The following is a 19,651-nucleotide window of genomic DNA, read 5'->3' as shown; positions in this document are numbered from 1 at the left end:
CTAAAATGAGTTTAAAAATAATGAATGAATCAATGACGTCAACGTACATACAGTATACACCCAATATCCTTGGTGTTTTGTGATGAATTTAGTTTTTCACCCCTGTCTTTTCTTCAGTTACCCTCAATTTATGCAAACGTAGAGGAAAAAGTGTTGAAAAAAAGGATGACAGTGCTAGAAAAGCAAAAAAGGAAGAAGAGGCCTGAATCTGTTGGTGCCCTACAAAAAGAGGAAAAGAAAAAAGCACATGTGGGGGTGTCACTTTTTCATCCTCTCTTCAAATGCTCTTTGGAGAAAGTTTGTCAAACTAGATCAGGGTGTTTAAAACTTGTTTATAAAGGAAGCAGGGAGGAGGAATGTCTTCTACGTAAGGCTTTTGAGACACCTTCAATCAGTCCAACCGGGTGGTACAAGCTTTCTCCTTTTTGTGTTCTTCAGAGTTGGAGTGAGCGCTGTAAGATGCCATGTTTTTTGACACTGTGCTCTAGAAAAGATGAAAGGGTGCTAGGAGAGACTAAAGTAAAAGGAGGGAATCAGAAGGGCAAAGACGGAAAGAGCTTTTCCCCCTTTTCAACTCTGAAAACCGATGCAAGGTCAGAGCAGTTTTTCTCAGGGGAATGTGTTCGCAAATCATCTGCATACAGTTTGTGCTCCACGAAGCATCTTAAAAGTGCTACAACTATAACGTACGTGTGTGTGTGTGTGTGTGTGTGTGTCCTTCATCTTGTCACAGATGTACAATGTCTCTGAGAGTCTTTCATTCACAGTAAACACAGATGCTCAAGGATAGTCCGTAAGCAGTAAAGCGCTATCTACTGAACGGCAGCAAGATGCCATTTACACAATGCTAGACTGTTCAGATGGTAAGTCTAGATAAAAACTTTGTCTAAATGTGAATATCTGGCATAAAGGCAAAAACTTAATGATTGAAAAAGTCAGTAAACATTTTTATCTTAAATTTTTACACAATAATCTAAGTCCCACCACAAGAAGAAGGCCTAAACAGTTTAAAACATTACCTTATCAACACTAAACAGTGTAAATCCCCTGTGTCTCTTTACCTCAAGCAGTATCTTGAAAGCCAATGGCAGAACTATTCCCTTCATACTGTAACTACAGAGACTGACTCGGTTACTCTTTTTCAGCTCATAAAAACAATCAGATAAGACAGATGGTCTAAATAACAGGTTAAAAGCAGCTTCTCCAGGGAGAATTAGATTAGAAAGACAGCTCATTCTATCATACAGTAAAGAGGTCTGATCATGAATCAGAGACCTGTGTCTCTCCAGAGTGTGACTGTCCAACATTAAGAGAACAAGATGATCTACCCATCCCTGTGTGCTACCATCAGTCTCTCAGCCAGATATGAAGAGTGTAGCTTGACCATCTCATGGCAACCACAAACTTTTAGCATGAGATAACTTAAAAAAGAAGATATTTACACCTTTTTTTAAGCAATCCCATATGTGTAAGTGGAGTGACTCAAAGCAATGGCAGCTTGGATTGACATTTGTCAGCTGCCACACTTTTTTCCAACAGAATAATAGGAATACTACACAATTATTTATTAGTGCAGCTGAAAGATTAAAAATGTGGTGTGTAAAAGCTAAGACACTTTAAACCTGGGTAGAAATCCAAATCATGTTTGAGGATGAATAGCAAGTGATGTCATTGTGGTTACCCAAATATGTAAGCACAGAAAAACACAGTTAGTGGTTGTAGAATTTATTTTGTGCATGCAAATTCAAACAGATAAAATCCTCGACTGATATAATAATAAAGAACTACAATGCATCTATTACAAAAATTGTTCAGTCAGTCACTGTCAAATTTAGAAATACATTGAGATGAGGCTCTGATAAGTGTTTAACTAAATCTACTTGAAGTTCAATGAATTCCATAGCAGATGGCCAATGAGACAATATACGTGCTGAAAGACTGACCCTATTGAATGCCACAATCTTATTTTTTTTATTTTCTGAACAAAACACAAATAACTAAAAACTCCCCCCAAAAATCAAAGCAAGACAACCTGGATGTGTGCCCTGAGTCTCATGGATTTAACAAAACAGTACACTCCTTCTCAAGGCCATCTAGACATGAACAGAATCTCAAACTTGCCCATTGGCTCATACCTGTGTTGAACTGAAGTTATTCACAGAGGTGTACAGTCAATCATACAAGACTTTATGAAAAAAAGAGGAGAGGCAAAAAGTAGAAGTGAAAGAAATTCTGAAGATTAGGATAAAACAATTACAAGGCTAGTATATAAGGCTTATGTGATGTAAGTAATAAATAGCTAACTTACAGTTATCTTATGTAATATATATGGTCTCTTGGGTTAAATCTATATTCTCATCACACACTTTTGTGCAGTCTAGTGTAGGATCAAGCAGCATAGAACGTTGACTTAATGTTTTAATATTAGAGCTGCCACTACTTGATTATGAGATATGTAGAGAGAAAAAGAGAATGTGTTACTCTTTTAGCACTCAAAAACAGCTGCTAATAATGAACAGTTCATTGTGTCTATGCTGTCCAGGGGAAAGTCATCGGACTGAAAAGAAATGTGATGGCTACTATAGAGGCAGGTCCTGCTCAGTTATAATTTAACACTGCATTGAAGGTGGATGGTGGGGGGAATGGTCGCTGGTCAGGGTGAGTGTGAGAGGGGTTGAAGGGACTTCAAAGCATTCTTTTAGAATGGGATTTTTAGCTTAAATCCACATAAGGGGGAAACTGTCATCACTGTGAGCTGGTATTATATGGGTCTTCTAAGAGACGTTGATTACTTCAAAAATACAAACCATGTGTGTAGGTATATGTATAATATGTACACGTCTGTTGTGTTCTCAATGATATGAAACAATAAGGACAGCAGTGACAGAGAGGGATTAAAGTAGCCTTCAGGGGAAGTCGCCTGAATAAATAACTTAGTGTTCTGATAGACTATACTTAAAAAAAAAAAAAAAAAAAAAGAACTCTTCTGGTGCATACCTCTTTGGTCTGAAACAGTTGAGGTCCATTATCACTGTCCAACATACTGTTTCCTCCAAGGTTTGACTTCAAAATCTAGATGGAAAGAACAGTAAAGCTGAGAAACAATGAATAATCATACTCAACTTCTTTTCAGCAAACGTTCAATCAAGAAAGACTTGGTAACTTACTGGGGACAGAAAAATTGGGTTTTCTCGTAAATACCTGGGGTTCTCAATCTGAAAGAGCGAACAAAGATAGTTAAACTATCTTTGTCTTCCTATTCTTGTAGGAAAAGACTGGCTAATACCAAAAGTTAGCCAACGCCCATAGCTAGCTCTAAACAATGTGGGAGGTCCATCAAAACCCGAACGCTGTGGCCAGAGTCGCTTCCGTCAACTCTTGTCTGTTTAGGGAGACGGAATGCAATGCGCTACCTCAAGGCTTTGTGTTTGTGGCTAGCTACTTCCGCACATGGGCACTGTTAACCATCCCTTTTGTCAACAAACAAGACTACTAATCTCCAAGCTATCCCAGTCAGTTTACAGACGTTAGTCTGTTTTGTGAACAGACACAAATGTGTATACATCCCAATATTGACACAGCTTGTTCTTTGATCACAATATAGAACAGGCATTTTGAAAACAGATAACCTGAAAGTAAAGAGGTCAACAAATGACCTATGACAAACTGCAATATTGTTTATTTGTTGACAGCATGCTCTTTTGTTGCACTATTGGAAACATGATGACGACCTCATTACTTTCTAATACACTCTCTCTTGTATCACATTTCAGTCTGTTGAGGCTGACAACTAGCAGCGAGATCCCAGTTTTTCAAAGCAACGAAGCCGACTCTGGAGATGACGGCAACAATCCCCAGTAAACAGTTGTGTTGCTACACTATTCAACATGGGGAAGAAGAAAAAAAACAAGAAGGAAGAGTGGGAATTGTTTCATTAGGTGCTTAAAAATGTAAAAACAAAAAGCCGATCCAGAAAGAAGAAGGGGAAAAGGGAGCAGGACCTGAAAGAGACTCAAACATTAAATAAATACTGCAACAGTGTGAGGATTAGGTCACATCCTGATTTAGGTGAAGAATTGATTGGGTAAGATAGATAAAAGTATTTTAATTTTGCATTCAGGTAGAAACAGGTAAAGATTTTCTCAGGACGTGTACAGTATAAGAAAGATGGAGCTTGACAACAACTTGGATTATTGTTACTCTTACCTTACACACACACACACATATGCACACTGCATGAATATACATATCTACATCAGAGGTGAACGCCTTGATCTTTGATGAATTATTACTTAAAACTGACAACAAGTAATAATCCATGATTGCCATGCGATGAATCAATCAATACTCCTCTAGAGTCTAGCCAAGGCTAGAAACATGAATAGGGTTTCCTTTAATACCCACGCACAGTCATTCATCAAATATGCCTCAGCCCAGCCCTTTGGCAAATAAGACATGTAGACAATCAATGCTGTGTTTTAACGTTGCTGCAGTATGACAGAAAACTTCCACTGGCTACACAAATATCCAGTGAGTACACAATTTCCTTTGTGCATGCATCATGCTTCTCTAAGTATATATTTTTTAATGTTTTTCTTTTCCAATAAACAGGACTGAAGCGTTTAGTGTTTTTTTAATCTGATATAAATTGACGGAACGACTCTGACTCATAAAACCAAAGTGACAGGCAGTCATTGTGGCTGTTAGACGGCGACTCATCTGGAGAAAGCCACCAGTGGTAGTTACAGTTTCAAACACATATCGCAGGTTTGAGAATATTATTTAATTGGTTTTATTTACTGTCTTAAAAGGTTTGAACAACATGTATAGGGCTATTCATGAAAAAACTTAATGGGCCAGTCCAGAAAACCTTGCTAGATGTGACATCTATAAACAGCTGATGTGTTCGCTGTTCGCGAGATTATGTTTTTAGTTTTTGGTTCTCAACTTTTTTTAAAGCGTGCTGAGCCAGAGGGTGGTCCAGATGATGCAGGTTTAAATCTTTGGAAAAACTCCTATCTGAGTCTGAAGCAATCTGCCGCCCACTGTCCAGTAAACATACCATGCTGGCTACGCTGGCTTTATTACATTAGAAGTGAAGCGAATAGCAAACCAATATGGACTGCCTCACAACATCTGAGGAAAACCTAAAGGAGTGATGAATGCTCTGCTAGGCTGAAATTTCATAGGAACTGGCTACTTTGAAGTGTGTGTGCGCGCACGTATGTGTGTGTGTGTGTGTGTGTTAAGGTGCATCTGTGGATATGAAAGATGCCGGCTTGGGGGAGCGTTACCAAGCAATGCCTCTTATCTGTATTTCAACATAGAGGAAAGGAGAAGGAGTGCAATGCAGTGCTTCACGTCTGCTGGTAGATACCTCAGATTACCCTGAAAGAGGAGAAGAAGGGGAACGAAGAAAAAGAGTGGGAGGGGAAAAAAACATGGATGGACAGAGATAACAACTACCAGATCGGGTGGAAAAGTGCTTCTGCTTGAAAAACAATATGCAAGAAAAAGATTGGGTATGAGGAGTAGATAGAAGGTTATATGTTTGACTCTTTGGATTATGGGTGTCTTTCTCTGCTTACTACTACTAGTTTAATTGGCCCCTAAATTCTCTGTAGGCATAAATGGGTGTGTGAATGTTTTTTTGTCTGTATCTTTGTGTGTTATCCCTGTGGGAGCTTGGTATCCTGTCCAGACTGGGAAAGGTACCAGCAGACCCCTGTGAGCCTGTAGAGGATTAGGGATCACAGTCATGCAGTTGAGGAGAGGATATTTAAGTCATGAGGGTGGTTTGATTTCTCCTGGTCTGAAGAACTCCAAACAGATATGATAACTGAGTTAAGATAACACAGATACTCAGTTTACACAATCCAAATCATACACAGAGCAACAGAAGGGAATGACTTCGGAGATATAAAGTTTTCTTTTTGGAAACAGGACGACTTTGGGGTAACCTCTGGACTCACCCCTAAGTTCCAGCTGTTGAGACGAGCCTCCAGATCACTGTCATTGGGAGACAGATCGGCCTTTAGACTTCTACTCAACTGAAAAGAACAACAGAATAAAGGGAATAAGTGCATCAACAGCAGGAAGAAAGGACGGTTACTGTATGAGGAGCTGACACAAATTACAGCATTGCATGATTCCTGGCAACACTTTGATTGGCAGTTTGGCCTGCAAAAGCAACGAGCAGGAAATGATTCAGGTTATCATCGCCTACTGACACAATCTAATTCCCCTCTTGGCAGCAACAACTGTTCTTTAAAAGCTTTGAAAATACATACTGTACGTACATTGCACCCACATTTGTTCTCCCACACATTTTATTATCTTGTTATCTCCATTACTCCACCCTTTGCCCCCTTTTCTCTCCTCCCTTTTGCATACAGCACTCCAGATGTTTGGCGGTTCCACATCATTTCCGTCAAGCTGTAAATTGTAGATGAGGGGTACATGCAGCTGCACTGCCAGTCATTTATATTTATATTTCTCTAGCCTTTTGTTACATCAGGGCTCTGGGTTTCTTCATACAGTATAACTTAAATGCTTCCATTGTGTGTGTTGATACAAGATCAAGTTATGGTAGGGCAGCAGGTCAAAAAAGAGGAAATTTTTAATTAAGTTGACTGAGACAGGGAGAGGAAACATGTTGATGAATCTGATTTGGATCTGGCGCAGTGTGGACTTTGGGTGTTCCTCAGCGGAACTGCACTGCTGCAAAGAAATCAATGAGCGGAATAGCTAAGGATAAAATACACACTTTGATTAAAGTGGCATTAACGCTGCAGAGCCTCGCCCTTGAACAAACAGAGTTTGTTTCATTTCCATATCTAGGAATGCTGGGTATGCAGGTCACTGCCTGTTCAAAGCAGGGTGTCACAGTGGATCTTGACAGGAATTCAAAGCATTGTGTTTGATGTAAGTTTGAGAACTCTTAAACGCCTGTTACTGCATTGTTGTTTTACCAGTGTAGCATTAGTGCACAACTCAACTATGAGCATTGCTGCATGCATTTAGCTCCCATATCCCAATGGTCCTCTAAGTGACAAGTTGAACTGAAATATTGAAACTATATATTTTACCTACTTAGGCATTGTTAAATATGATTATAGTGCAACACAATCCTTTAAGTATACAACAAAGCTAATAACATCTTATAATTTAAGCCTTCAGATATTACATACAGTATATACCAGGGGTCATCATGGACTAACTGTGGTGCCTTCAGGCCTGTTCTAGTCACCAATGAGCTCCGTCTAAAGTTTGACTTGTTTTTACCAGGCTTCAAACTCACAAAGAAAAATACAGACAGACAATTAGTCATCACCCAAAACAGTTAAATACTGCTGCACCTAATCAGTTTTTGTAGTAATTTAAGAATCTTTAATTGTTTGTTTTCACTGAAACATTGTGACAAATGTGCTCAAGTGTCGCAGATAGGATATGGTTAAAGACGCTGTTAAAGACGATTTGGTGCTTGAAATGTGATTAGATTTAAAAAAAAAAAAATCTTAACATAAAATCTTACATCATTGTTAAATTGTACAAACATATTATATATGTTACATGTACATGTTACAAATTTTATAATTAGTTAAAGGTTGTTTGTTAGTGGCTAGTAAAATAGGAACAAGATAATTACCCGTAAAATATTTCAGAAGTGGTCGATTGAAAATGAAACAATTGCATAAACAAAGAGAAATAAAGTGTTGGAAGTATTTCCAACCTCGTCAAATTTTAGTAATTAAAAATGTTTATTAAACAGGTAGCCCTTTCAGATTATTCAGTACCTTTGAAGTAGCTTGCAGTTTCAGAAAGATTGGTGACCCCTGGTCAAATAGGTCATAGGCTGTCAAAGCCTAAAATTTGCCATTTCCTCAAACAAACTGGATATTTCTATAAAGCAAATTCTATTGAACTACTACTAAGGAACAATTTAATGGCCTTGTGAAGAGATTGACTATTAAACTGTCATTGTTTTAGTTTAAACAGGAGTGTGTGGATTGAAATACACACTTAGGGCAAAATTTTGCAAATCAGCATCTTGCGAGAAAAGGGAATTTCCCCCTAAGGCTGAAAAAAATGAGGAATGAGAATTCCCAAATAGGCCCCGCATTAAAGGAAAGAAAATAAAGCATTATGCACTTATTATACAACATGTCATATCCGTGGGTTTCACACATCATGAGAGCAACTTTAATGCTAGAAACAAATCGCATCCTTCCTAAAAAAAAAAGAAAGAATCAGACACCAAAACTAAATCTTGGAGTGAAGACATTTGATCGTCATCAGGCTGGTAGTGAACTAACCGTTCTGTCATCATGTCTGCGTGAATGTTTGAGAGGACTGGAGCACATCGGTTGGGGAGGGCTCTTCTCCACATACAACTTTCTTCTGATGAAAAATAAAACAAAAACACAAGGTCAGGAGGGAAACTCAGTGTATGTGCATGCTCATCTTAAACTTCTGTAGTATCTACACACCAATTTACACTGATTTTAATCTGGCATTGGCTGCATGCTTTAGATTAGATCTAAATTTATTTCTCAGAACAACAAACGTTGGCAATTCTTCAGTTCTTGCACGACTTCTGCTACACACGTGCGTCCAGTCATGAAAGTTGGAATGGTGGGTGCAAAGTTTGTGTCAACAGGTGGATGAGGATAATTGAATCAGATGTGTCTGGAGTCTGGGGCCCAGAGATCAAAGCAGCGGCATGCAAGGCCAGAGCCACACAGGTATAGAGGGAGAGAGGGAGGGAGAGAGCAAGAGGAAAGCTTTAAAGAAAAAAGATGAAAAAAAAAATCAGAACACCATGTTGAACCTCAAAAGTGTAGCTTTGGCTGATTAAAGCAACCTGACATCCATAGCCCTGCCTGACCTCCAGGTGCAGAGCCAGCAGCCCTGGTCTCAGCCTCAGGCAAGATCAGGAAAACAGTCTGACCTTGGAACACAAACAGCCCTGCACCGATGCACACCTTCTACCTTATCCCAACACCAGCTGGAGGGGAAATCAGTAGAAACTTTCAGGTCTGTACGTAATAGGTGCAGAGCATTTACACATACACTATCGACTTCTGCTACTGCAAAGAAAACATTATCTTTTACCCTCAGCTGAAGATTAAAAAGCAGAATAAGTCAAGCAATAAAACTGTCCATGAATGAAGCAAAAAGTGTGAGCGAGAAGCCCAAACTAAAGGAAACACAGTATACATTGTATAGAAGTGTATCTCTTCAACATGACACTAAAATCTATTTTTTTTTAACCATTTGCCCACAGTTAGGACCAGAATTGGACACCAGATAATTTCTGGTGCTTCTCTGTAAGAACACTTAACCCTCATTTGATGCCCCTAGGTTTTCAAAGTATTTCATTGCTTGAACTGTTGCTACAGTAGCTCCATCTTGTGGTTAAAATAGGAGAAGCATCTTCATTCAGAATTGATATGGTCAGATCAAAGGTCACAAAACTAAAGAATGAGAAAAGCGTGGCTAAAATCCGGACATGATAAATGAACTGTGCTATGGCTGTCTGCTGACTAATAGTGAGTGAGAAGGATAAAATGCTGACACATCATAAGAAATAAGTCAGGCCAGCTCCTCCTGTTTAATCTCATCTAAATTAGAGTGACATGAAAATACTCTTGGTCCAACTCATTTTCTCCATTAAGACATTATCCTGTGATCTGGATGCCTTTCATGGTCTTATCCTAAACAGACAGAGGCAGTCAGCTATCTGCCCGACAAAACCTCTCTATCATCACAGGACGCTGTGTTTAGCTCAGGGTGGTTACACACTTTCACTGTAATCATATACAAAACATACAATACACAACACAGTCTGACTGCACAATAAAACAAAATTAAATCACACAATCAACAAACTTATCATTCACTACTATCCAGAGGCGTAAAGAGTACTGATATATCCTACTCAAGTAGAAGTATTGTTACTTGATTGAAATTGTAATCAATTACAAGTCAGTCATACATAAAATACTCAAGTTCAAGTAAAATATAGCTAAATTAAATAGCACTCAAAGTAAAAGTTATTAGTTAATTTCACCCCCCATGTTTATTTTTGGTAATACATCTTGCCACGGTTCCCTTGCGTACACATACACAATTAGAACGTAATTTATTTTCCACACAAGCATCTGTATAAAGTAAAAGGTTTGTCAAATTGTACAATTCTTTTTGAAATAAAACACAAATAAATTCAATTCAAGATAAAAATAAATAAATAAAAAAATCTCAGGCTGTAAGTATAGCTACATTTATAAACTCTAAAACTGAGAAAATAACCTCCATTCAATGCTGTTTTGACGCCATGCATTTCGTTTAATCTGATTGGTCGGCTATGATGCGATGCATTTGATTGTTGTCTGGTCATTTCATTATTTGTAGTTTCACAACGTCTGTTGATCATTTCAAAACAAAAAAAAAATTTACTCAGTAATTGTTGGATGTAGAAATGTAATGAATTACTTAAAACATACTTAAGTCGAAGTAAAATTACTGATTTAGAAATACTCAAAATAATACAAGTACCCATAAAAGCAACTCAGTTACAGTTAGGGGTGAGTATTGGCAAGGATGTTGCAATACAATCACGATACTTGGGTCACGATGTAATATTATCACGATGTATTGCGATGTTCTACCCGGTCAAAATTAAATGTAGAAATGAAAAATCAAGTTGCTGTATATGTTCATCAGAAGATATGAATCATTCAGAGGACAAATTGAGTCTAAACTATTGGCTTCAAAACATCCTATTTATTATTTATTATTAGTGTTTTTGCACATTTTCACTGAAAAAAAGAAAATGCAGTGTTACACACTGCCATCCTAAAATAAAGTCAACAAGTATCCATTGCAACACATTGAAAGGATTGTAACCACTGTAAGTGACAAAATAAATCATAAAGCACCCTGGGTTACTGACAATGCACAAAAATAAGTAAAATATATCCTATTGTGTCAGTTTGAACACTGATCTGAACAGATCATATGAAAATAAAATGCCTGTGCATACATATTGCTTATGTGATCTATGTCACTGAACACACCGACCTGAAAAGTATGAGGAAAATAAAGTGCAAAATAATAATAATAATAATAAAAAAAATTTAAAAATCAAATTTAGAATTTTTTTTAAATGTATTTAAAAAAAAAAAAAACAATGTAAAATCGGCATCCAAAAAATAGCGATATATCATAAAATTGATTTTTTTTTCACACCCCTAGTTACAGTAACGTGAGTACTTGTTGTCAGTTACTTTCACCTCTGCTACTAGACCTGTGCCAAGTACAGCACGAGTACCGGGCAGGACATACACACAATGCACTTCAATACCACTACTACATTACCCATAAGCCACCGCGCTTAAAGGAGCAGGCTCAGGCACAGCTATTATTTTACTATTTTTTGGTACTTTCTCATTTTTGATAATCCAGAAGATCACCAAAATGTAATCACCTGCTCCTTGTACCATTATCAACATTTCCTGAAAATTTCATCCAAATCCGTTAATAGCCTTTCAGATTATCTTGCTAACAGACGAACAGACAAACAGACAGACACACAGATAAACGCAAGGTAAAACATAACCTTCCACTTTGCACTTGGCGGAGGTAAAAAGCAATATACAGGAAGTGTTTGACACATATCTAGCCAACCCCATTTTATTAAAAAAACCCACAAATAGTTTGATTTGCTTTATATGTATAGCACATCAAATGGAATTTATGAACATTTATGTTCAAGGTGAAACCAAAATCTATTTAAAAAAATCTTTACTTTATCTGGGATCTAGTCCTTTACATTATTGCAGGACATAATTATGTGTAATTCTGCTTAAAAATAATAATGAAGTGTTTCACTTTAGCTTGTCATTAAACCTCTTTAATTAGGGATGTAACGATTCACTCAACTCCCGATACGATTCGATTCACGATACTGGGTTCACGATACGATTTTCTCACGATTTATTTTACAAAATGGGAATGTTGACAAATGACTGAAAAATAGTCCTTTATTTTTTTGGGGAAAATACTATACTATTTTCCTTTTATTTTTCATTGTCAAAAGAATCCCTTGATAAACTATTCAAAATGATGCAATTTAAGTAAAAATAAATCTTGAATGAAATAAATAAAGGAATAATACAAATGAAGAAGAAACCTATTAATTTAAATTCTGGTTCTATAATAAACAATTCAAAACTGCATAATAGTTCTTTTTCTTTTTAAAAGTGCAACTGAAAATGTATTTTGTGACTTAACAATTGGACTTTAAAAAAAAAAAAAAAAAAAACATTTTACTGTATTTACGGCAGATATTTGTTTAGACCAGCAGAGGGCGCTGGTAACCCAGTGGTCGGTTGGCATGCAGTTATTCCACCAGTGAAGAAGAGAAGCTATGCTAGCAGACAGAGTTAATAGAAAAACCTGACTTTTACATATATTCACGTAATATTACAGATATTCTTTCGGTGCTAAAGGAGTAGAGAATCATTTATGAGCATGTTTAACAGTAAATGGCGGCCAGAAAGAAAATAGTAGAAGATTCCGCCCGTCACGTCCGCTTCTGGAAGGATTAATATATAGCGCCCTCTGCTGTTTAAAAAAGTACTGCGATTCAATTTTCAGAGCATCGATGTGAACCGTGGTACCTATGAATCGATTTTTAACTGCCTTACGATTAATCGTTACATCCCTATCTTTAATAAATTCACCCTAAACTTATTCACACAAACTTCTAATGACACAAGTAAGTAAGTAATCTATTTATAAAGCACTTTTTGCAGGTAAAATCACAAAGTGCTGTACAGAGCTGTGGATAAATTAATACAACAGGTGCAACATCATAATAAAATAGTAAAACATGGGTGCATTCACATCACAGGAGCAACATGATAAAAGGATAAAAAAATAAATAAAATACAGTTAACTAAAAGCTTTTCTGTCACAATCCTATAGCCCAAAAAGGCAACTTCAGTAGAAGCATGACGCTGCACTGTCCGAACACTAAAGAGTGTGTGAAGTCATAGGGCCACAAAATGGCTTTCAATGTAAATCAGAAAAGGAAAACGAAGCCAAAAGAAACTCTGGCAATACTTGAAAATATACAACATTTTAAACTTTATATGAATGTCAATTTGGATGTTGATGATTAAAAAAGAGAAACAGGAAGCACACTGTTGCTCCTCTGATCCATCCCCTAATTTCTTTCCTACACTTGTGAATGTTCCACCTCTGGGTGAACAGCTGGGAATTTGTAAAGAAGTGAGACACACAAAGATGGATACAAAACTTGAGAGATTCCCCATCCTCCCTGCCTGTTCTGATATATTTCCTTTTGAAAAGTCAGAATGGACAGCTCATGCAGACTGATGCAAGGCCTTGGCAATCTCGCATAGCACGGCTGAGAAAATGTGATGGGCAATCAGACCCAAAGGCTGTGTATAGATCCAGTTTCATAGAGAAATTGAGTGACAGAACTTTAAAACAGAATGCTTGGATGAATATTTTATGCATTCTCTGTGGCAGCTTTTGTATCTGACCAACAGCTATCCCCTGCCTACCCCACACCCCTGCCCCATTTTAACCCTTATCAGACAAATAAGTCAACAGCTAACAATGGATAAAGGCTGTTTTTCAACAGCCTCTATCTTTGCAGTAACACTCAACCTAGTGCACTCCTGATTTCCCAGACAGCCCCAAATATTTATGTTGGCCTATTTAGTGTCTGTGAATGATGGACCAGTGTATCCATGAAAAGAAAGAGGATTAGTGCAAGGAAAGATGACATTGTATAAATCAGGGTTGGGGTCAAGTACATTTTTCAATTACAATTACGTCTCCAATTATCCATGTTCAAGTACAACTCAATTACGATGATGACCGACATTTTTTTTTCCAATTTCAATGATTCATTTTCTCTGTAAGTCAATTGCAATTATGTTCTCAATTACTAAAGTTAAGTAAGTAAGTAAGTAAATTGTATTTCTATAGCGCTTTTCACAGATAAAATCACAAAGTGCTGTACAGGCAAAAATTAAACTAAAACAACAGTAGCAACATCACAAAAGGATAATAAAACACAAGATAATTTAAAACAACAGTAGGAACATCATGAAAGGTCAATAAAAATTAAAAGCAAGTTAACCAAAAGCCTGTCTGAAAAGAGCGGTCTTTAAAAGAGTCCACACAGACAAGCTCACGGAGGTGAGTTCAAGTTCAATTACAGTTAATCACAATTACTAAGCCTAAAATAAATGAGCCCATAAAATGTAACCTTCCTCTTGTGTTAGCTTTCTGTTAGCATCTCTTATAATAACGGGTCAGTTTTGACCCATGTCATATCAGCTAAAAAATATCAGCTGTAAAATACAGTAAAAGATATTTCCTATCATCTAATTTGTTTTTCAGCCTTGTTAGGCTTCCTAATCATTGAAAATATTGCTATTAATATTTTTGGTGTGGGCGTCTGAGGTTTTTTTTGTCTGTATACCTTTGGATTTAAATTTGTTTTTAAATAGTAAAATTATTCTGAAGAGAACTAAGGAGACAGGTAGTGGGAAAAGTTGATATGAAACATATTTTAATAATTGTTAACTTCGTATGTGTAAGCCATAGAACTGTAACAGTTCCCCAGGTTTGCGTTTAATTAAACTGTAATTGACCGTTTTTATAGAATATTCATGCTAACATAATTGACAAAGTCAATTATCTGAACTCAGTTACAAGTCAATTACGATTACAATAGTGAAAAAAATTCAAATACGATTATAATTACATCATAAATATAATTAATGACCAATTACGTGATTACAATTATAATTGACCCCAACCCTGGTAAGAATAGATATGAATTAAACATACCATGCATTTAAATACTGATGAACTTTTTATACCAACAGATTTTTACTGTAACTTATGTTGTTTATACGATGATTGTCTGTTTGGCTTTAATCTATGAAGTGTACTTGTTGGGAGGGGCATGTGCAATTTAATGTGCAATTTTATTATACTTGTGCAATGACAATAAAAGAATTCTATTCTATTCTATTTAAATAAAAACGTCACCAAATCCTCTGCAGTGATAATGGGAGCACATACTGTACCTGGAACTGGCAGCAGTGGGCGTGGCACCTGGTCTGTCTTTTAGCTGATCCAAAGTCAAACTGTCTTGTGTGCTTCCCCCCAGCTCTCCTGTCACCCACTCAGGCAGACCTCTATTACCGTGCTCCAAGGATCCAACACTCAGTGGCTCATCTAAGTAGATTGACTACAAAAGTTTAAAAAAGAAAAAGTAATGCAAGTTAAATGTTACCGTTCCTGAATTTTAAAAACCCAGTGACGTTCTTTTCCTACTTACCATGTAAGTTGGGAGTGACTTGAGGCTTCCCGGCTCTGGTTTGCTGTTGAAAGGACTGTCTAAAACTCCTCTTTTCAGCATGTGTAAAAGTAGACGGGTGTACATGTTACGATTTGTACGACCTTTCAGGCCTGAGCCACATGATAACGGGTCACACAGCTTCTTGATCCATGAGGCACAACACTGGCGCTCTGACAAGACATTGGGAATGCAGATGATACACTCGCTTGATTGAAAATAATACAGGAAAAAAGGAGCAAGAGTCGACACAAAATGACTAAATCGCGCTGAAGAAAAAGCGTGAATGTACAAAGTTAAAAGACATTGCCTGTAAAGGTCATTAAAAGGAAAATAATGATTTGATTAAATCTTACCCGCTTTATTGGAGTGTTTCAAGACGTATGGTTTAATGTCCAGTAGGAAATGATCAAACTCAATATCCAGTCTGTCACATGAGTGCTCTTGTATGTTCATAGTAACCTTTGAGGATGATAAGATTATGCAATGATGAGACTTTGCAGGAGAACCCGCTTGTAGTGAGAGACTGCAGCTAATGTTCTCGATGAGAGGAACATGACCCACTGTAATAAAGCACAGACGTTATACTCTTCATCAAGATCTGTACATTATTATTTAATGTATACATGAGTAAGGTCGAGTTAAACATTTTGTTTTGTATTTTATTCATATTGTGCATTGTTGGAATGTCAGTGCTAATGGCTAAGTAAATACATATTTTCATGTATTTTTAATTGACTTAAAATATATTGTATTGTATATTGTATTTGCATAAATTAATATTAATACTTTAATGTATTAATATTAATTTATGCAAATACAAAGCCTTGATTTTAGTGAGGTTAGTACATAGTCATAAATGGTAAAACGTACTAATAATTTTCATAATAATATATTTCTGTGTCTTGGTTTACTGCATTGGTTTCCTCATTTCCATTTTTCCAATTATTTTCATTTTAGTGCATATTCTCTAATATATGTTAAATCATTGATTTTAGATGCAGGGCCATATAACCTGATACTTGTTTTATTTTTTGTGTTTTGCTGATACTGGACCGATATCAATATCAGATAGGGACACTTTTATGTTAGACAAACACTTCTAACTGATAAAATAAATATGACTGAAATATCCTGCATCTCAAAAATAGGATAACAAAGGGTTGGAATCTCTTGTTTCTGTGTAAACCTCACAACCAAAAGACTAATAAAACCTGTTTAATCAAAATGTATATCTCTCAGCTACATTTTTTTTGTTTTTTTATTTTATTTTTAACAGCACCGTGGGACTTCTATGACTTATCCGTCATGTACCTCCCACAGATGATCTATTATAGAATTGGCAATAAGGAGTTAGCAATAAAAGCAACACTGATGTGGTCCTTCAATCCACCCTAAAAACAAACCCAAAAAAAAAGTCATTTTGTGAAAGGACACAACACTCTGCTAAATATATTAATATTTACTACCATCAAAGCATAGCACTATTTCAAAAAAGTGGTCTACATCATCTGATTATATGACTATGTAAGTGGTAAGATTCTTAGTAGCATCCACAATAACAGCTCCTCAAAATATATGCCATATCCTCCACAGGTAATCCATCCAAGTGATGTAAATAAACTGTAATTTTACTGGAAAAAGCCACTCACTCCATCACTTAGCATTGGTGCTCTCAGTGGTAGAAACAACATACAGAACAAGTGGTAGTTTCAGCCATTTGAGCTTGAATTAACGAATAGATTAAATGAGACGGTAAATAGATTTTAAAAAATAAATAAATCCAGTATATTTCAGATGCACTCAATGAATATCAGTTGTTTTTTTCCCAATGATTCATTCATTCTGGGGTCAAAGGGGTCTGCTAATGCTGATCTCTGCTGCTCACATTGGGTGATAGGCAGAGGTGAAAGCAAACAGATTACAAGTACTCACATTACTGCAATGGAATTAATTTTATGGATACTTGTACTTTATTGAGTATATTTCTAAATCATTTTACTTGCACTTACTTATTTACGTTTTAAAATAAGTAAAGTAATTTGTTGCATTTCTACACCCAACCGTTACTGATTTACCTATTTTTTTTTTTTGTTTTAAAATGATTACGAGACATTGTGAAACTACACAAAAGTAAATGACCCGACAACAATCATAGCCAACCAATCAGATTAAACGTAATGCGCGGCGCCAAAACAGCATTGAATGTAGGTTATTTTCTCAGTTTTAGAGTTCATAACTTCAGCTATACTTAGAGCCTGTTAATTGTTTTTTTATTTTGACTGATTTGATTTAAATTCATTGGTGTCTATTTGTACGGTTGTCGTACAGACAACCCCCAGTGCTATCGGTACGGTTACTGAAGTACAAGTACAGTACGTAGCATCTTAGGGTTAGGTTGTAGCCCAATATCGCAACATTTTTTAGGGTTAGGGTTAGGTTTAGCCTTAGTCACGCAACCTAAATTGGCCAATGACTGACCTACCACGTGACCTAAACTGGCCAATGAGGGGCGCTGGATACTGATAGAATGTCGGTATATTGATAGGGCAACCGTACGGATAGCCACTGCCTATTTTATTCGAAGTGTCTATCCCTGCAGAAACGTATCAATAGCCCACGGGACTATTGATACGGAAATATATTTTCCAGACCTTTTCTACATAAGCGTAATATGCCTGTGTGTTTTTTGCTGTGCCAAGGTGGCCGAGTGGTCTAAGGCGCCGCACTCAAGGATCCTTTCTTCCGCTACAGTGGGTTCAAATCCTGCCATTGTCATTTTTTTTTTTTCATTTCAACATATTGAAAATTCCACCTTTAAAAATACATACACGAAAAAATTAATATGTTATGGTATTTCCTGGCTTGGGGTTAGGGTTAAAGTAAAAGGGTTAGCTAAAAATAAACATGAGCTAAAATAAAAAGGAACTTTAAGTCACGTGGTGCACCTATCGTCACCTGAACTGGCCAATGAGGGGCGTATGAATAGCCACTGCCTATTTTTTTTTATATTGTACATTTTTGACAAACCTTTTATTTTATATAGATACCTTTGTGAAAATTGTATCAAGATGTCATCTCTTCCTTTTCAACTTTATACATGAAATGTTTATTGTATGCAAAGAAACTGTGGCAAGCTTTATTACCAAAAAATAATGTGTGGGTGAAAGTAACTAGTTGTTTTTACTTTGAGTACTATTTAATTGTACTTTAGAATGTCATGTATGACTTACTTGTACTTGAGTACAATTTTAATCAAGCAACAGTACTTCTACTTGAGTGGATATATCAGTACTATTTACACCTCTGTTGACAGGCAGGGCTACACATGGCTAACGCACACAGAGACAACAACACTCATTAAGAAACTGGAATTAACCTGGAATACATGTTTTTTAGGCTGTTGGAGAAAACCATTGTAGCTGGAAAAAACTCTCTATACATGGAAAGAACATGCAAACAGCAAGATGACGCTAATCACTCCATCCCTGTGCTGCCCTTCTCATAAAGACAAGAATTTAACTTGTGATTTCATTTGTGACATAATTGATAATAAGCCTGCCTCAATGTCAGATAATCAGTGTAATTCACTTCAGCTGTCAGAGGTCATATTATTGTTATTGTTTGTAAATCATGTTCTGAGATACACAAGTAAGAAATATGCATGATGTTGGTAGTCTATACCTGGGAAAAAAATAAAAAATTATAAAATAAGCCGTCGGGTAACAAACGAGCCGGTTAATAAACGAGCTAATAAATGTTTATTTCACATTAACTAGCACAGTTAGCACAGTTAGCAGGCAGGCTACATAAATCAGAGCAGCAACTCTATAGGTTACAAAACGCTTAGGTCTTATATAAACCATGGATGTATAAAGCATTATGACTGACTATATTTTAATATGTACAGAGAAAGACAACTTACCTTCAAATGTGATTTTGGCCGCTAAAAGCAGTTCAAAAGTTAAGCTACCTCACTTTACGCAACTTCCGTTTTTATCGGAAGCGTGTATCTGTTGCCATGGAAACTGTTTTATTTTCTTGTGTCTATGCCAATTTCAGACCTTTGTTTTCTTAAAACTTGTTCTTCTGCTCCTTTTTTAAAATATTAGATTCATATTTACTTAATTGTCATTTATTGTAAGTATTGTATTCAGTACAAGCTTTACAGACAGCAACTTTAAAACAAAAATAAAGCTTTTTTTAGCTAATTTATGTCTTTTTAATGTATATATATATTTT

At 36.4% G+C, this 19,651-nt stretch overlaps 1 protein-coding gene across 7 annotated transcripts in view; it reads right to left on the bottom strand.

Moving 5' to 3' along the window:
* The window catches only part of cep112 (centrosomal protein 112), a 141,962-nt gene extending 122,547 nt beyond the window's left edge, over positions 1-19,415 (bottom strand). For 4 of the 7 annotated variants that reach the window (XR_003674630.1, XR_003674631.1, XM_028455099.1 and 1 more), the window contains exons 1-8: positions 19,335-19,415; positions 15,766-15,871; positions 15,392-15,582; positions 15,138-15,301; positions 8,316-8,400; positions 5,973-6,050; positions 3,168-3,215; positions 2,998-3,072 (exon numbers count right to left, since the gene is read on the bottom strand). Coding sequence is in view for 5 of the 7 variants with exons in the window: in XM_028455099.1 (XP_028310900.1) it covers positions 2,998-3,072; positions 3,168-3,215; positions 5,973-6,050; positions 8,316-8,400; positions 15,138-15,301; positions 15,392-15,582; positions 15,766-15,865 (741 nt within the window). In the remaining 2 variants the exon portion in view is untranslated. Of the gene's footprint in view, positions 1-2,997; positions 3,073-3,167; positions 3,216-5,972; positions 6,051-8,315; positions 8,401-15,137; positions 15,302-15,391; positions 15,583-15,765; positions 15,973-19,334 lie in introns of all 7 variants that reach the window. The other 3 variants (XM_028455100.1, XM_028455101.1, XM_028455102.1) reach the window with 3 other exon arrangements.
* Between the last annotated feature and the right edge of the window lie 236 nt (positions 19,416-19,651).

Source organism: Gouania willdenowi, chromosome 8, assembly GCF_900634775.1.
Source record: "Gouania willdenowi chromosome 8, fGouWil2.1, whole genome shotgun sequence".
NCBI lineage: Eukaryota > Metazoa > Chordata > Actinopteri > Blenniiformes > Gobiesocidae > Gouania > Gouania willdenowi.
The sequence above is the reverse complement of the archived record's forward strand: the minus strand, read 5'-3'. Positions and strand labels throughout refer to the sequence as shown.